General features: G+C 31.9%; 1 protein-coding gene across 1 annotated transcript in view; it reads left to right on the top strand.

Annotated features, from left to right (window-relative positions):
• The window catches only part of TRIM9_3 (E3 ubiquitin-protein ligase trim9), a 76,284-nt gene that overhangs the window by 40,613 nt on the left and 15,138 nt on the right, over positions 1-20,533 (top strand). The window contains exons 4-5 of the mRNA XM_051211448.1: positions 4,033-4,195; positions 7,924-8,546. Of these exons, the coding sequence (XP_051073261.1) occupies positions 4,033-4,195; positions 7,924-8,546 (786 nt within the window). The remainder of the gene's footprint in view (positions 1-4,032; positions 4,196-7,923; positions 8,547-20,533) is intronic.

Here is a 20,533-nt window from a genome sequence, read left to right as displayed (position 1 = left end):
ATTGACTGATGATCTCAACCATTAAAAAATTATTATAATATCCACAAAATCCCTTCCTATGTTTAACTAAAGTCAAATATTTAAATATCCTAGGAAAAACATTAATATCAATCGTGCTACTAGTGACTGTATTGTTGAATACTTATTTCTTTGACTGCTAAATTATCTGACACCCAGCTAATACAGAAAGGAACCTTTTTCATGTTCTTCGTATTCATATACTTGGTAAACAAACATGAATAGTTAGGTACAGTTAGAATTAACATGAGACAATTAATAATGTACTTTCAATTGTTTTAACAAACAGTTTTTCTGGTTCAAGGAGATTAACCACACAACTGGACATGTTGTTAATGAGTCTAAAACAATCTCTTGGTCATTAGAAGGTTACAACTCGCATGCACTGATCCTTAAATGTAGAACGTTAGTTTATCAATAGCTACCCTTGACTAAATTTTATCACTGAATGGTGTTATTAATGTCCTATTCAATTCAGTAGTCATCTAAGCAATCCTAATCAAACATATTATGTTCATGATTAGAGACAAAGTACAACCCATTAGGATAAACAAATTTTGTTTACGAATTGTTGAGATTGGAACTAGTCTGCCGTTTTACCAGTTGATCTAAATACATCTGAAGTGTAGACAAATTTAAAAGTAAAACTGGGAAAATGAATCACTTAAAACATACAACTACTGTTGAAACTTTCTAGTTGTGTGAGTTAGTTATACATAATATGTTGATCAGCTGCAAATATATGTAGTTTTTTTTTAATCATCAATTATTGCTATTTACAACACCAAGCTGTTAATTAAAGTTTAATCTATCCATTCCCATCAAATAAATGATATCTTAAGTAAAGTTACGAATTAGTTGGAGCTAGACATACACGTTAGTTGTTTAAAGGTACAGCGCTTGCTATCAGGCCAAAGGTCCTGGATATGATCTTTGGTGGGTTCATAGGTTTGAACTTCTAGAGAATTCCATACTAGTAAGAAATAGATGTTGTCTATTTTAGATCATTCCATGATTTAAACTATCACAAATAAAAAAATAGTTCGAAGAAAATCTAAAGCTATGTGCCAAAATTATTTGTTAAGATCTAATTTTTCTCTTATTATCTCTGTGTATGTCTAATTAAAAAAAGAAAGCAAAGAAAGAGAAACTCATCTATAAAAATCAGGACAAGTACAAAAGTTACTTATATTATTCCTTTGGGAAAATATCTGTATATCTGTATATACCGAATATCTAGAAGTGTGTGTAATATGAAATAATAACAAGAAAACAACTTCAGATTCATTCAACTGAACTGATAGATTCTCTATTTTTATTTCTGAAGAACAAATATCCAGATATTTCAAGCACCGTCTATTCGAAAATTATTCTCTTAAGAAAGGAATGAAAAAATTCTTTTCTTTGTTGATCCTACGATAGTGTTTGAAGTTGTTGTTGTTTTCCTCTTCTCTCAAGTGTCTATACTGACTAATAATTACTTTGCCATATGTACACATACACTGACTATTAACTTTATTCAAATAGTAGACACAGAAAATTATACAAGTACGTGTTAAAACTTCATTTTTGTAAATATGTAGTAGTTTTGTAGATTATTTCTTTTTTCTATTTCATCTAATGGGATTATCCAATTAGATGTTGTTACCTTATCCATATAATTTTGTCTGATAGTTTTGAACTTATACAATACAAAAAATCAGTATACAGAATTCTTTATGCTGCTACTAAAGATATTGTAGGATGTTTAAATTTGCTTGCTTATGTAATAATTAACCTCAGTTTGAAGTATTCAAGACAAAATCAGAGGTGATCTGTATATTTTTCTGGAAATTCAAGAATAATAAGCAGTTGTCTTCCTTTATTTTAGTGTATAATCTTACTTAAGTTCTGTTCATGATTATTCCTGATATAGATCTCTAAGATATAAAGTTGGAATATCTATATTCGAATACCTTTGCTGATATATATGAAATCAATATTTTCCATCAACTCATGATACAATCAGATGTTAGTGTTCTATGACATTTTACCTTTTTTACAATAAACGATTGTTTTTCAACTCCTTATACTCATAATGTTATCAGTAATGAGGAACAATACATATTCTCTTAATATCTCCTTTAGAAATATACATCTTGATAAAGAAATGTGATTAATGATTCAGGTCATCATAACAACGTATTAATTTTCCTTAATAAATTGTTTTCGTTGTATATGCATATCTAACATTCATCTAACATTGTACACAATGCATTACATCCAAACTGTAATTTCCTACACAATCAAAACTCTTCACTAGACTTGATTGCATAGTAATAATAAATACTTCTTGGAGATTTCACACGTAATTGTCTTATAGGATATCTTTAGAAACACTGAATATTATTTTATTCATACAAATCGTGCATGATCAAAGTAAATAATTTCTTGGAAATGAATCTTAAAGTAAACTTTTTTTGCCCACAGAAAAATTGTATTTCTTATTGATGAATCAACTTACGCAGCCTATAGAAACTATAGTACATTGCATTAGATAGAAAGGTTACTTGTTAATATTCACCGACCGAGATTTATTCGAATGAAAAGAGTAATGACAGAACGGAATTGATTTTAACCGGTCGCTTACATTAAGTTGTGTTTTAAATTCAAAAATTAAGGATGAATTTTACAGTTCATAAATGAAATTGACTGAAAGTTCATGAAAACATGTATCACTGTGGGGTAGAAAAGATTGAAATATTACAAATGTATATCATATGCTACGTCGAGAAATAGAATCAGATATGAAAAGGATGAATAACAACTGGAAGGAGCTGGAAAGGATTGTCCAGGACAGGGTTAGATGGCGAATGCTAGTGAGAGGCCTATGTTCCTTCACGAGGAGTAACAGGCGTAAGTAAGTAACTGAGTATATAATATGCAAAAGATAGTTCTGGAATATTAATTTTGATGGTAGTAATATACATTTCGTCCATCAGTATAATCTGACTGTCTTCTGGGGAATCGTGCTTTCATCAATTGTCCACCTATTTTCCTATATTACCTATTAATTAGTTAATCACCTTTTTGGGTTAGACACTTTCTTTTACAGTCCAATTGTTTATTAGTGTATTAAAATTCATCAGTAATTTTTTTGTGCCGTACTCAATTATTATGTAAGACAAATTATCCTTATATTAATAAATATAAGCTTTCATTAGGCTATATATATCTTAAAGGAAGGAACAAGATAAAAACATCATCTCTCATTTGTTTCTAAATCTTTCCTATCAAAATTTAATCTTGTATTATTCCGTTTTCCATTCTAAGGATTTTGTTAAGTGTATGTGATTACACTTTTATAAAAAACAGATCCAACAAACAATTTAAGTATAAATTGGTACTTTAAATGTTACTAAACTATATATGTGATCAAAACGAGTATAACGTTTAGTAAAACTACAGTTCCACATCACTACATCCGTGCAAAAACCCCGACTAGTTTTCAATATGCTCTACGGCTAACAATAACATTGATTGCCAGTATAGGGGTTGTGGAGATTATTAAGTTTTTGACTGAGATCATGAACCGATTGATGATGCTCATTAGTGACTAGCTTCGTGAGGGAATTCTCGGAGTTCTAGTGAGAAGCCGTGACTAGCGAAGATAATCCGTGTCAAGCAGAGACAGTACAATGGAAGATGGTCGCGCAATTTTGTGGATTGGTTGAGGTGAGACATTAACACCATTGAATACCGGCTCAGTGGTCCAGTTGGTTAAGCGCTTACGCGCGAGAGTGAAGGCCCTGGGTTCGAATCCTTCGAGCGGGGTCGTGGATGCGCACTGCTGAGGAGTCCAACAATAGGATGAAACGGCCGTCCAGTGCTTCCAGGTTTTCAATGGTGGCCTAACACCAATCTGTTCATGATCTCAGTAAAAAAATAACATTGATTATGATCAGTGTGAGTGATCAGTTTCTTAATTACTAGTCAGTACTTCGCGTACAATAATCTATCTTTTCTTATCTCAAGGTGGCTCCCTCAATTAAACAACGCCTAATTAGTACCGAAAATGAATTAATCCATGAAACTCAATTTTGTCGCGAAAATTGTCTAGGAGATTTCCAATTACGCGTAAGCAATACCAATGATCTACTTAAAAGAATTGAAGGCATTACTTTAAATGAAATCTATCGTAAGCTAATTTTTATTACATAATGTTTATCATTAGTTGAATTTGTTCTTAATTGTTTACTCTTGAGTTTTTTTTATACAATCCGAATGTACCAAATAAAAATTAGTCTGCTTATGTAATTATCAGAACGAACCATATAGAGAAGAATGAAACTAGTGATAGTATTTGATTATTAATTTGTTGGGTATTTGTTTCACACTCTATGTAATGAATCGTTGTCAATTCCTGGATCCACTTTCCTTTTATCCAATAGGGAATGTGATTTGAATACATATTAAATACGATTTTATCTTCCTCCAATACAAATAAACTGAAAATATCGAGCTTATTTATGCAGTATGAGATCATGACAGTTCTTCATTTTCTAGGTTTTAGGAGTACCGAAAGCAGACTATCATCTTAACATTGCAGGTATAAATTAGATGGATCGAAACACAAATTTCAATAGATTCATAACCATGAATGACCCCATAATTTTGAAAAGTGAGTATGAGTTCCACCTTAAAAAGTCAATATGGTAATAACAAGTGCTGCCAACATAATCCATGACAAGTTTTTCCTCATTGAGGAGTTTCCAATTGAAAATATTTAACTTTTAAAAAGACAAGTATGGACTGAAACCCAAACTTAGTATTATTTTACTTCTAACTAAAACGATTCTCATTTTGTTGTTCAACTCTTCTTATTACGGACGATTCTTAGATAAACGGTTGGGTTGTTTTCTTATATCCAACATTTAGGCAAAGTGAGATCCTATTGTCTGATATAACCCAGAGACTTCCTTTTCCTTTAGATTACGTTAGTTGCCTTATTCAAGTGGTAAAAAATTGAATCTCCATACCTTTCCTTTAGCTAAAACGCTGGAAATTAGGGATGGGGTCGCCAATCCCATCCTTTACCCGGAATTGAGACAAGCAGAGTAACCTGATAAGTGTTCCGATTGGGATCGGTAAACAAGTGTAAATCAGTTTGGTCGTCTTTGAATGTGTACCCAAATACAGCTAATAAATCGGTAAGGGAAATTGAATGCTGTATTTCTCCGAGAAACTTTATCATACTTGGTAGCGCATGTGTTTTGGGAATATCATCGACCAGCAGTACCAGTAACAGCGAAGGAATACCTGTGCATATATTATAAAATCAGTATGAAGGTTGGAATGCAGCCTGCATAAAAGAATAGGGTAAAATTACCGGTAGTTAATCGTATTTGTATCTGGATACCATCCAAAAACGACCCGACTTCCGTAAACTTTCTTGATAAACAATTAACATCTTTACTACTGAACAAAGAAATACCGTCAATAATGTCGTCCATTACATTATAGTTTAAGTAGGGTTGAAGGTTTTTCATCGGTTTACGTCATAGTGTTCTCCAAACTTCACTAATCTTATTTTTAGTCATGTTACAAGGCGTAGGCGATAAGACTGTAACCTACAAATCAGTGCAAACCGTTAACAAGGAAGTTTAAACAACATCACATGGAACAGTTAGCAGCGAAGCATTTCTAGACATGTAACCTACATTAACACTACCGCATTTATTTGCTTCATTTTCATCCTTATCACTTTGTGTTAAAGTGAAGTGTACTCGGTTTGAGTCCCAGAGTAAACATCAACTCTGAGATGCAGGTACATCCAGCTGACGAGTCCCGAATAGGACGAAACTCGCGTCTTGGATTCCACTACTAGCCGCTATCCATCTTTGCTTAGAATGCTTGTGAATTAAGACAATATCGAGGTGATACGCACAGGATGCACATATGCCAATAAGAGATTGATCAATTGCAGTGGTAAAGATCAATGGGAAGATTCAATTAAACAATACCAAATGCATTTCTAATTATGTTAAATGAAGAAAGAAAACTGTATGCCAAACTGAATTAGAAATTATTTCTTTTCACATTTGTTTATTTAATTTTTGTATAGTTTAGGGTCATACTTATTTCCTACTTTATTAATCAGATATTTGTTAAGGTTAGCAAGTCAGTGCTCATTTAGTTAGTAACTTTGCTTGTATTTATAACTCAGATCATTTAATGAATAGTCACATAAAAAAGCTTTGAATATAACACTAGTAAACTCAAAAATAGAGAATGATAATTGATCTAATATGAATAGGTAATTAATTCCTATCCATTGATTATCATAATTGTTAATAATTTTCCACGTAAATATCATGAAAGTACTCAAGAAGAATGAACTAACAAAAACGTTAAAACAAGTTTATTCGTCAACACAATCATTTCATATAAATATGATTGCACAATTTCTCAAAGTAGAATCATTGAGAAGAATAGCTTGTTCATTCAAATATTTGTTAACGAGAAGTATAAATTTTAGTGAAAATGAAGTATCTCGTACACTATGTGGTTAACAGCGTGTTCCAAGTGACATATAGCATGTTCTCTGAAGAAGTAACTCGCAATGAGTGACGTAACGTCAGAAAACTTGAAAATTTAATTTTTCTACTCATTAGGATATTACAAATACACTATTCTTATTAATCATATTCATCGTGGTTATGAAGTAATTCGCTTTACACTAAGGAAGTAAAAATATTTCATCCAACAATTAGGGTGACACCACTTTATCATTCAGATCGATCTTATTTGTTCTATTTTGATAATAACTAATATAAAAGTAGTTAATTCAGAGGTGGTAATATATAAAAGAAACATTGCAATAAGCATATAGTACATGAAGAAAGAATTAGTTCGTAGAAAAATATATGAGGCAATTTTAATCTTTTAGTTTAAGGGAAGACAGAGAGTGTATACACCGACGCCATTGTGATCGATTCTGAGCCATGTCACCCAGTCTCCAACCATTGGTTACTATAGTCACACGGACCCCAACCAAGTAGTTTGCATCTCCCAACATGGCTCAGACTAGAAGTTAGTGACTTCAAGCACTGATGCCACGTTGTGGTTTGACCGCCCCCTAAGTTTCTCCCAACCATCTCCAACACTGGTTAGCATTGCACGTCGTGGTAATCGGTGTTCAGGCATACGTAACACATGGCCCAACCATTTCAGTTTGTGAAGATTTACAACTTCATCAACTGATTTACCATCATCTCCTAATACCCTGAGTGACGGTAGCAATTTACATTCTGGTTAATTTCGATAGATAATTCTCCTTATAACCGATAATTATCTTTCTACTAGCATTTGTTTTGATTGAAACATAATGACATTTTATCACTCGCTACCTAGTAAAATTAATCAGTTATACTTTCCGTAAGTAGCTTATGAGATAGCAGTCTGTCAGGTGACACATGTAGCTATAAACCAATTAAATTTGAATGAAATAAATTTACACTATTCGCAAATGATTGACCACTGAACAGCGATCAGTATCATGTATATCTGATCACTTAGTGATAATCGAATTCTATCGATCAAGTTGCTATGTGAGCACAATTCGAATTGACTACTCAGATCACTCAAGAAGGACCAATTCCCCTAAAATTCCAGATGCACTTCACTGACGAATCCTAACTAAAACAAAACTTAGATTCACATTTTCTTCCTGATCCCTTCCAACTACCCACCATCTACATTATTCATGATTGGATTTTGCGTTCATGCTTAAGAGATAGCTAATCAAAGCTATATCAACACGTTTCACTAACGGATAGAAAAGTTGAATATTATTATAAAATAATAGTGTGGTTAGTAGTAACTACTTTTAACTAGTATATGTCTATTAAACTTACATTTCTTCAGCTCCTCCTGTTCCAAAAATTATTCTATCTCAATGTTTAGTTGAAAGTAATAGTATCCAACTATTATGGGATACAATCAATACATCGACTCCATTAAAAAATGATGAAAAAGAACATTACCATATGCAACAGTCATTTTCACTTTTAAACAATGCATCTAATTCAAATGAAGTTAAACGTGCTTTAGATCAAATTGATAATTCAAATATCCAGTTGAGTTCCAGTCATTCTCTATGCTGTAAAGACTTATACCATTCATTATCTAATAGTGGATTGACAACACCTGCAACTGTTCGTTTACAATCAAACTATCATATACCTGGATCTGTATCAGCATATGCTTTAATGACAAATTCAAAGGAAACAGAAGTCAGCAAAGAACAATACTTTCATCAGTCTATGGAGCATCGTGATCATCATCAACATAATCCCTTATCACTTTCATCAAATCAGTGTTCACTAACTGTTCCATCTACCCCAGAATTAAATGGATCGTATTCAGTAAATACCTTACATAAAAGTATAACAGTAAATAGTGATATTCGATTTCTATCAACTATGAATAATGGGGAATTAATTCAGTTTCAGTTAGAAGTAGACAATGGACGTGGTGGTCCATTCAAAGTACGTGTATTTTAATATCTATTTTAATGCTGTTATTTTCTGTTTACATAATTGAATTTCAGAGACTGTCAACTGTTCATCTGTAACTTAAGAGTATTTGTGTAATTTCAGCTGTAAAACAGATATATTTCGTAATGAAATGTTTATTTCTGCAACACTAAGATGAATAAAGAACTAAAATAAAAGTAATTGTGGTTAAACACACTCAAACATGCCTCAATATCGAAAAAATTTAAAACTTCAAATACAGTTATTTTAGGGGTTTCTGAAGATTTTTGGATTCCATGGTTTATATCACAACCTATAATTAAACAGTCATTGAAAACCAGGAATTTCTCAGCAGTGCGCATCCCCAACGCACTAGGGATCGAACCCAGGACGTTCAAGTCTTTCAACGATTGAGTAAACTTTATGCTACTGAGCAGGCATCCAATGGTTTACGTATCAAAATGAAATTAGATGGTTTCCACAAACCTTTGTAGTAATAATAATCATGTGTTCACCAGTGAACAACTTCAAGAGGCAATTCCTGGAGCTCCAGTGAGAAACTATTATCAGTGGAATTCAACGGCGTTTAGATTAAGATAAATGTTATCACTGGCAATGGACAATTGTCGTTCAACATGCCAGATTGATTGAAAAGGAAGCTCACTGCTGACTAGTCCAAAACCAGGACAAAGCGGATATCCGGTACTACCTGGTCATTAATAGTTGTTTAATCGAGAGAAATCTGTGATCTAGACTATTTTAACACAGTAAGCTAAATATTTTTTTTCCTAAAAAGTTCATCCTAAATGTATTATTTCTCCCGCAACTTTGTGAAGCCATATGATAGTGTTTCTTGATGTGCATATTTAACCACTATATTTTATCCGTCTTGCTAATGTTATTTTGTCAAATATAGTTACTCGAATTAATCTGATCGGATTGGTGTACTACATGTGTACTTACTACATTCATACAATTTTTAAATCCTCTTCTGGGCACAAGAGACACATTTTCTTTTAAATAAAACTGTATGAGTGAGAAAATCTCTTCTGTTTATCCGATGTAAACTATTATGACTTTGGCTTTAAACACTCCAATCACATTGAAGTGACAAAATTGTATTCGTACAATTGTTATCACCGTTTATTTAGTATTTACTGAATGATAAGTAAATTAAGTATATTCGAAACTGACAATAATTTTACCAGATTTGTCGTACTGTGACAGAAATTCGTCTTTAAACCTTTATTGAATATAAACCAGTGATTTCAGTTCTACTCAACACTTCAGAAACAAATAGAAAAACTTTGAAATTTTGTTTTTAGAAATATAAAATGAACAGAAGTCTCCGAAGTTGTCAGTAGTGTAAGTTTTGTGTTTGTTTACTTACTTACTGACACCTGTTAACCCTCGTAGAGAAGCATAGGCCACCCACCAACATTCTCCATCCTACTCTGTCTTGGTAAATCCTTTTCAGTTGTTACCAGTTGCTATTCATCCTTTTCATATCTACTTCCGATTCCCGACGCAATGTGTTTTTTCTCCATTCAGGATTCCAAGTTAGTGCTTGCTTTGTGATGCAGTTTGATGGTTTCCTTAATGTATGTCTTATTTACTTGAAACTTCTTTTCTTAATTCCTTCTTTAACTGAAAGTTGGTTTGTTCTCTCCCACAATAGGCTGTCGCTAATTGTATCCGACTAACGGACATTGAGAAAGTATACCTAAAGCTTGTTATTATCTACATTTAGAATTACGTCATAAGTAAATTGAGATAAATGTCTTACATGACATTATGTTGAACATTGAAATATTTCTTTTTCATAATGATTTTTAACCTAAATAAACAAATCCTACTGGAACATTTTTTTTTCATTGTAACGTTGATTTCTCTCTTTTGGTCAATGTCATTTTTCTGTAATCCAATGTATCTATTTCTTAGTATTATTATTTACTACAATTTACAGACGGTTTAGTGGGTTATGTAATAAATAATCATATATGTATATATATTCTTCCCCCTTACTAATCCGCCATCTTGTGTTTAAGTTGGTTACTTCGGTTGAACTTTATATCAAATAGAAGTAAAGTATAGAGTCTATGAACAGTTAAATCATCTTTATACTACACTACACTTGTTCATTATTTTTTTTTTATTTTCATGCTTACCATTCCCCACTTCACTATCACTTTTACTTTCCACAGTCAAGTATTCAATTCTATTCCAGTTGCTTAATGTATACTACAGTAAAGTGCCATTTTTCTAGTCTGTTGATGAGTCAGTCATAAATAAGTGAAAACTACTCTTATTTTTCTCTTACTATTTTTCTATTATGATTGTTTTTTTCTCTCTGAAAATTATAGACCAAACAATCCTGTTTTTATTAGAAATTTCATTCAGTGTATCATAGTTTTTCTTTCCTTTATTTTTCTCTCTGTTCACCCCGTATAAGTTGAGAATAGCGGTTTTATGTTATTAACTTATTTTATTTGGTGTAAATTTTATCATTATTACGAAGAATTTGAAGACGTTGAAAAAGTATGGGATTGTAAAATTATCTTTCACTGGTATAAAAGATGTAAATCTAACTTATATTCTTGATAACTTTATCACAACATTGACTGAATATTTTTAGTTTACATTACAGATTTGTCTTAATTAGACACCTATTGAGGATCACAAAGTATTGGACAGCTTTTTGGTTTTGGTATAAGACTCCTTAGCAGTGTGCATAAACGACCCCATCCAGTAACAAACCCAGGACATTTAGTCTTAACTTTTACAACCGAGTTAGGATCCAATGACCTTCATGTCTAACTTCAAATCAACTACCAATATTGTATATATATATCCTTCAGTGCTATTAGCAAACAACTGCATCACACTCGACATGGCTGAACTCCACGGGTAAAGACTTCTCACTAGAACTAAGTGAACTGTCTCTCAAGATTAGTTATTAGTAAACATATGGTTGTCATGAGTGTGAGGGGTTTGAGGAGATTATTGAATATTATAGTTTACGTTCCGAATTTAATAAATGTAGAAATGTAAGCCATTAGCTAACAACTTATTAGTCTACAGTCTAAGCACTGACCGGGTAACCTGGAAGTCCGGTGTCTTGCTTTTTCTGGAGTTGTTGATACACATCTCTGAGCAGACCTATGTTGGATCTAAACGACTGTCCAGTTCATCCTAGTTATCAATAGTTGTCAAACAAAAATCATATATAAGCGAACAATATTGTTTTCGATTAGATCCTTATCAGGCTTTACTCTAATATACAGTAATATTTATATGCATATACGAAATTATTAAACCAATCAAGGTAGTTTATAAGTCAATGATAACAATGGAAAAGATTACATAATAAGTAAAATGGGAAAAGTACAAATTGATGGTGTGACAACAGGTGCATTAGTTTTGATAAGCAATAATAAAGGTTCAAATCAATGTTACATAATCTGGAATAGGTCAGTGATTAGAAAAGCATAGAAACTGAGATAACAATTATAAAATTATAAGATGACGTAATAAGAAATGTTCAGATAATTGGACCATGAAACGTATAGTTGAGAGAAAATAAAGTGGTAGGAGGGTGTGAAGAAAAATAATAAACGAAGAGAAAGTTGGAAAAAGAATAAATAAATAAATAAATAAATTCATTTATTACCTTGATTAGTTTAATCATTTCGTATATGCATATAAATATTACTGTATATTAGAGTAAAGCCTGATGAGGATCTAATCGAAAACAATATTGTTCGCTTATATATGTTATTCTAAATTTACAATATGGGAATATTTCAAACAAAAATCAGTCAAGAATACAAACTATGAAGTTCATTAACCTTTCCGAACCTCTTTGCCTAGTAAAAATGAAATAGTTTCGTCATCTGATACTTCTGAAAACATTTTAAGATGATATCGGTCAAGATTTTAGAATGAATACTAAATGAATTGTATGTGATGAAGGTAAACAAAACAAATCGGCTTATAGTTTAAAATGAGCAAATCTGTCCGAATGCCATTAAGTGGATCATTTAAAATTATTAATAAGACGGTTATAGTTTAACTAAAGTCAAAATATGTAGTATACACGAATAAATGGTTATCAAACTAAATTGTATCATCAGAACTTGTTCACGGAAAATAAATGGCCATTTTCACTCAAATAATTCCCGAAGCTGGTCATTTAGAAATTTCAGTCAATTTTCTGTAACATTTTTCTTTCAATAATTGAAATCATGAGTCAATTGAAGTTAGACCACCCTGGAAAACCTACAAATACTGAACGGCCGTTTCGTCCTATTGCGCATTCATATTTTCCTTTCATTAGATTTTCTTTAATTTCATGAATAAAATTTCGCTTTATGAGATCGACTGAGAAATCAATCCCTACAAATTAATCATCAGTTCTTAAGGTACATACATGAATGTACTAAATGTCATATCCAGTTTCGAAATAATAAAATATATCAGAAGGGTTTTTTATGGAAATTGTAGTAATTTCAATAGTTGTGATCATGAGTCAATTGAAGTTAGACCATCATAGAAAATCTTGAAGCACTAGACGTCCGTTTCGTCCCATTGTGGGATTCCTCAGCAGTGCGCATCTGGGTCAGTTGTAAGATAGTAACTCACTGATTACAACGGTGGATATGTCGCTTAATTTCGTGGATTAGTTGAAGTTAGACATTAACACGGTTGGATGCCGGCTTAGTGATCTAGAGGTTAAGTGTCCTCGCGCGAATATTGTAGGTCCCGGGTTCGGATCTCGCGAGACGAGGTCGTGGATGTGTACTTCTGAGGCGTCCCATACTAAGACGAGACGGCCATCCAATGCTTCCAGGTTTTCTATGATGTTCTAACTTCAAGTGACTCATGATCCCAACTGTTGAAAATAAAATATATTTCAGTGATCAGTTATGAGTCTATGAATTGATGACTATAACATTAGTTCTGCTTATTTTTTGTTTCCTCTCAGCAGCAAAAAAATCTAAAATATTGATACACAATCTAAAATCGATTTATGTCTTTACATATTTATTTAGGTAATAGTGTATTTTCACATCATCTACTGAGTTTGGTTTTATACATAACAAACCGTGGATGATTGTGTAGCTGGATACACATTACCTTGTTGTTTAGAATTTTTTTATTTTCTTACATGTTCATTATCATATTAATATTCTTGTAATAGAAAAAATCTGTGTTATTTGTAATTTGACCTTAGACAAACTATAGAATAAATTAATTTCGTGATTTTTCTATATTTTCTTAAATATAACCATCTCTCAGCTATTTAACTAAGTTCCAATTTAAGAAACACTTAATCAAATATTTGTAACCATAACATTTATGTCATTATTAATATAACTGTGAGGGTTTCTAAGCAAAAGATGGATACATCCATCCAGGTACATCCATCTGACGAGCCCCAGATAGGAAGAAACGCGCGTCCTGGATTCCACTGTTAGCCACTATTCATCTTTGCTTAGAATGCTTGTGAATTAAGACAATATCGAGGTAATCTGCACAGGATGCACATATGCCAACATGAGACCGACCAATTGCAGTCCTAAATAACAATGGGAAGATACAAGTAAAACAACACCAAGTGAATGTAAGGGCTTCTCTTTTAAAGTATTATTTGAAATAAGTTTAAAAAGGAAATTTAACCAGAGATCTACATAGTTAACTATCACAACTAATCAAAGATTGAAATTATTATATGTTTCTGTGTTGGAATTAACTGACTAAGCAATCCGTTTGTTTAACTGTAAGTGATCAGATAATAAGTTTGCATATTTTGCACACGTGATTTAACTGAAATTCTACTATGGTAACGTGTGTTTACTAATTTTGTTCATATCTTCCTCCATATGTTAAACATTTCTTAGCTATTCACTTTATCTTTTCTTGTCTGTTTCCAAGATATTTCAATTTAGGGTAATTTCATCTTTCTTTGTTATTGTGAAGTGTAGAGGCTTTAGATAGTACATTTCATCAGAAGTGCCATGTTATTCCGCCTAGTTTATATGTTATGTTACTCAAAAAACAAAAACTACGGTACAGTAGAATCCTAAGTTGAACACTACACTTACTAACTGCATGATGACTATAATTTTATTCTAACACCTAGTTGAAGCAGATGATTTCTTTAATGGATTACCTCTAGACAATAAATAAATCTAAGCAATCGCTGTCGTATCCCTACCGGTAACCTGACCACTGTTCGTTCCCTTAGAATCCTGGAGTTTATTTTTTGTCGTTTGTTTGAAATTAAGGTTTTCCGGTTCCCCTTAGAGAGCTCTTTGTAACCAACAAACCTGAATCAAACATCAAACGTCCACTTTTGTCTTTTCACTTATGTAAGAACACAATAGTGTGTTAAAGACATTTTGAGAGGCTATAAACATACAGTCTTGCAATATCATTTCGAGACGGTGATGTAACTTACCACAGCTTCGATCATATCAAGTTATTTTAAAGTATTTCAGCCATTTCTCTCTATGTACATGTGCTTTTTCTTAGATAATGGATAAACTCATTTGTATTTAGTAACAAATTGATCTTTAATTTTTTTTTGTTATATCCAAAGCTTAACAAATTCTCACAATTTATTTCTTCTTGAAATATTATTGTGTATGATGTATGTAAAAGTAATTTGTTTTCTTAAATCAGTTATTGTACAACTACTATGGTAAAATAACCTTTTTGGTTACAAGATTAAGTAGTTAAATTTAGTTTCATCTAAAACATTGACTAAAATATCATCTGACTGAATTGATTTAATAATATTATAATCAACAAACTAAAGAGTAGTTATTAATTATGTAATTGTGGATCATGCATATTCACACTGTTGAAAGATCCCATACTACAACGAAATCGATATTCGATGGTTCCAAGTTTTCAATTATGATCTAATATTGATCGTTTCATGATCTCAATAAAAACTCAACAATCTCCATAACCCCCTATACTGACAATTATATAATCAATAGATCTATAACTCTATTCATTTGAGCAAGTATACCTACTTGGTATTATAATTCTAATGAAATCAATTTAACAGTGTTGCTTAAGTGATCAATGTAATGAATAACATGAACGCTAGAAAATTAATTGAAATGAATTCACTGAAATTCTAACTTGATAATGTCACCCTTAAAATGTGTTACAAAATAATGATGAATTCTATCTCAAAGTAAAATGATGATTGCTGAAATTTTAATGAAAATGTTTCTAGAAGAAGAAAACAACCTACTTAATAGATTGGTTATTTATTTGTTTACTTAAACACATAAACATTTGTACAAAGAGGAACCAAATAGATATGTACCACATAAATCATTCGATTTGTGTGAGGTCTAGGATACTACCCGAGTTCCCAGACCGAAGCAGGTGGTCTTCTTAGGTGGCCACATCCCGATCCTTTAACCTAGAGGTCAAATCCACTAGGCAGTGGAGCAACGTAAGGAGATGTAGTTACATGCTAGCCGGTGACCAACAATAGGTTCATAAGCCATTTATTTCCTTAGGATCTTGAAGCCCATTTGAACCATTGGTTTGGAACCAAGACTTTCCAACTCCCCTAGGTGGATGCTCGGTACTCACCAACCCGGGTCAATCATCGGACATTCGCGTCTCGTCTTCCTAATTTCGTAAACAACACTCCCGTCACGAGAAGGCAGTGGTTGTATGCAAGTAGCCATGTTAATGCATTTCGAAGGGGAGAGCTGAATTCGGTCTGCACTAATAAGGACTAGACACGCATGACATTGATCGCCATCCAGTGATCAATCAATTGTGAGAGCTGACTCTCCCCACTCTCGGCTATACCATGGCATTTGGGGACCGTTTGAGATAAATTATCTAAACTAATCAAATAATTGGTTGTCCCAAGAATAACATTCATCCACTATATTCATCGTTGCTTATTTGATGATGAAAGCTGTTGAATTTTTGTTTTGTGAATACACATTAACTAATCATCATACATTATTTATTTTTATTATTGAAAAAAGCATTTGAATTCTAGTATTTATGATAAGTGAATCAGTCATGAATGAAAAACTTGAAGTTCTCCTTCCAGTCAGATTATTGTAACTTCATTCAATTAAAATCAAATGAAAGAAGCAATTCAGTAATTATTCTAGTTTTGTTATTAGAAAAGTCTCTAATTCTCTATCTTTTGATCTCCAATCAGAGAAAATTATTGCAAAAACTAGGTCATTGATGGCGTTTTAATCCTCAGTGCAAACTAAATTTCACTAATCAGGATTTCTAATTCCAAAATTAAATAACCCATATTTAGGAAGGTATTCCCTATTTTTTATATATAGTCAGTCGTATGTTGTTACATCATCTTCCTATTTTCCACTTATCATAATTCATCTACTGCCTACATAAAATAATCACCTACACGTGTACAGTTTTAACATTTTAACACGTTTGTATACTGTTCACCATGACTAATATGTTTTAAAATACAGACATGGAGTTGAGAATCAAAAATTCTATAATTGTCTCCATTGGGATAATTTTATTTATTTCCTAATTGTCCATGTTTTTTTATAACAATTCAGTTGTCCCTCTTAGAATTTAAAATAATATTCCTCTATTCGTTTGTCTCTCCTCGCAATTATATCTGGGATATATGACATAAGAATAATATGGAAAGCGTAATGTTTATCAATATACCATCTCATCGATAGTCTTAAGGAATTTTCACTGATTAATTGTTCTCACATTTTCAACTGAATGAATTAAAAGTGGATGAGAAGCGAAAACATACTTGAGTAGTATGAGTCATATTTGTCTCAAAATAGCACTGTAGGTGTTTACGTATCAAATTTCTGGTAAGGTCATGCAAAGTCTAATAATAACAACAACAATAACAGAAAATGAAAACACTGTCTCATCTACTAACTAACTGATTACCACCTAATGTTGTTTAACATTTCATCCATTCAGTTCCTTTCTCTCTCTCTCTCTCTCACTCCAAAGAACACTTCACATATAAATGCGAATTAAGACTATCTCTTTCACATACACACATACATACAATACGCATACACACAGTAATGATGATCAACGAATCAAATTACCAACAATTTCTATTTGTAACATCTCTTTGAAAATATTTTTGTCTTTTTCCTCACTAAAAGATGAATTAAAACAAACTAATTATAAATATTCTTGTATTTTTTGTCTGGTTTATCTTCAAGGCAAAAAACTCCAGTTCAAAACACATTCATTAACTGATAGATATTGTGGTGGTATTGATGGATCACTGTAAGTTAATCAAGTAGACGCCTAATTCTGTTCGAATATGGAGTATATTATTTACACCAAAAAAAAAAGAATAAACAAGTGAACAAATTACGTCGTAAAAATCAATAAAATCAATTATTTCAAAGTTCACTCTTAATGTTAGTGTCTCAACATTGATCATTATCACTATATGATAGATATCTTTTCATCAAACCGTATAGATATACATGAGTTGTACACATGATTTCTTCTAACTAACTAGTCATTGCATTCACCCCCTCCTAAGGGTATAATATTTACACATATTTCATTGTTTTGTCATATGCAACTGCTATAGTGATAGCCCTTTAGTGTTAAGATTATGCAGTACAATCTTTGGAAAAAAACCAAAGTAGAATATTGTGGTTTAAATCCAGAGGCAACGAACGAGTATTTTAAATTCAGAATTACCTGAGAAAATTATAATACTGAATAATTAGGACCGTAATTCGAACATTAAAATGAATGACGACTTGCTTAAATATTTGGGCTACCTATCCCTGCCATCTGGATATTTTAACAAGTTATCTATTTTCTTATTTGTTTTAATACATCATTATGTTTATTAGTCGCATAACCTATTCAGGTGCGCTTGTGAAAAGTTTACGATATTTCGCTGTACAAGTTACAAAAGAGCCCAACTAGAGACATCATAGTTACTGGCAATATACATCGAAAATAATATACATTATTCAGATATCGATTTCTGAATACCTAATATCTAACTGGTGACCACTCAATATTTATTGCAAGGATCGATCAAGAAATAAGAAAAGGAAACTTATTGCAATACTTTGTGCTGAGAATCCTATATTGTACCAAAAATATAACATTGAGTAAAGCTAATAGTAATAATAATAATGACGTACTAGTAACATTAAAATGTTGTTTTGTAATATATGCATTGAAAGAGTTTATTGTAAAATTGACCGATCATTATGACATTAATACGAGGATCGAAACTTTTGTTCAACTATTTATAATACTTACGTAAGAAGATGAGAAATATAAATTCTGTATAGATATAACTTATTTCAGGCAATTTCACTCATAAATCACTTTGATCTCCTGAATCATAAATTTTCGATAAATTTTTTTAAGCCATATTGATGTTAAACGTTTTTAATGGAATTTATAGAAATCACTTATTGAGAAGTGAAGATTTGGTCTGTTACGATAAAAACCTGTTATCTAATTTTATTTAATGAAACCTATTTAAACCTTGAGGTAACTTGGAAGGCATACTTAACTTATTTAAGGCAATTGAATGTAGTATAGGGGTTGTGGAGATTATTAGCTTTTGATTGAGATCATGAACCGACTGATGTTAGACCACCTTTGGAAACCTGGAAGCACTGGACGGCCATTTCGTCCTATTGTGGGACTCTTCAGCAGTGTATAAATTAATATGTATATAATATAACTCAGTTGTTTGTTATTAGATTGTAGTTGGAGGTAGTCGACAACCACCATCTAATCTCACAATAGTGCATGCAGTTTCGAGTCACCTAGACTGATGGCCACATTGTATCATGGTTGATAGCAATCGATCTGCACTAATAAGAACTTGACATACATGACATTAGTCACCACCCAGTGATCAATCAATTGTGATCAGTTGTTTGTTATTAATCCCCCTACAGATCTCTTATGGATTCTCATTTTATTCCTGTTTTAAATGTAAAACTGATCAATAAAAATTAATGATGTACTGAAAAATATATGTTTTTTATACTTATCCGTTTAGTTAAACATTCAATCCATATACATAAATACATACATACAATTATGGTGAATGAATTCACTGTTTATTTATTGTGTTTACAAAGGTCAATTTTTAGTGACCTGGGTAACTAAGATTAAAATTACTAGTTAATACAATTTAAATACATTGTTAAGACTTAAATGATTTCTGTTAATGGCTTCTATTAACTACTAATTACATATTTATAAAACTAGTCACAAAATAGCGGAAATGTGTAAAATATTATTCATTAACATTGATATTTAAATTCAAAAGTAAATCTTGTTACTCTATATGGATTATAATTTTCATATTTTAACAAAATGACTAGTGATTTTAATAGTTGAATTCATGAGTCAATTGAAGTTAGATCATCATGGAAAACCTGGGAGAACTGGACGACCATCTCATTCTAGTATTGGACTACTCAGCACTGAGCATCCCCGATCCCACCTCGCAGGATTCGAACCCAGGACTACCAATGCTTCCAGGTTTTCCATGGTGGTCTAGCTTCAATTGACTGATGAATTCAACTATTAAAATTACTATAATATCCACAAAACCCCTCTCTGAATAAAATTACTAGTGATTATCTATACCTATGCAATTTAAATGATATTATAAATTACATCACGCACTGATCTTAATTAAACAGATACTAAAAACAAGGAAATACTAGACAGCTGTTTTATTCTAGTATGAGACCTCTCAGAATTGAGCATACACGTCTCAATAGGGATTGAATCTTTAACCTTCACGTTTCGAGACGATTGCTTAACAGATAGATCATTCAGTCGGTAATCAGTAGTTTACATATCTAACTACAGTTAGTTTTCCCAGATTAAGATGAAACAGCTGTTTAGTGTTTCTTAGTTATCCAATGGCTATCTAAATAAGGTCAGTCCATGATTGAAGTTGCGAAATGGAACAATCTCTA

Source organism: Schistosoma haematobium, chromosome 1 (genome assembly GCF_000699445.3).
Source record: "Schistosoma haematobium chromosome 1, whole genome shotgun sequence".
NCBI lineage: Eukaryota > Metazoa > Platyhelminthes > Trematoda > Strigeidida > Schistosomatidae > Schistosoma > Schistosoma haematobium.
This window is presented reverse-complemented; position numbering and strand designations above follow the sequence as displayed.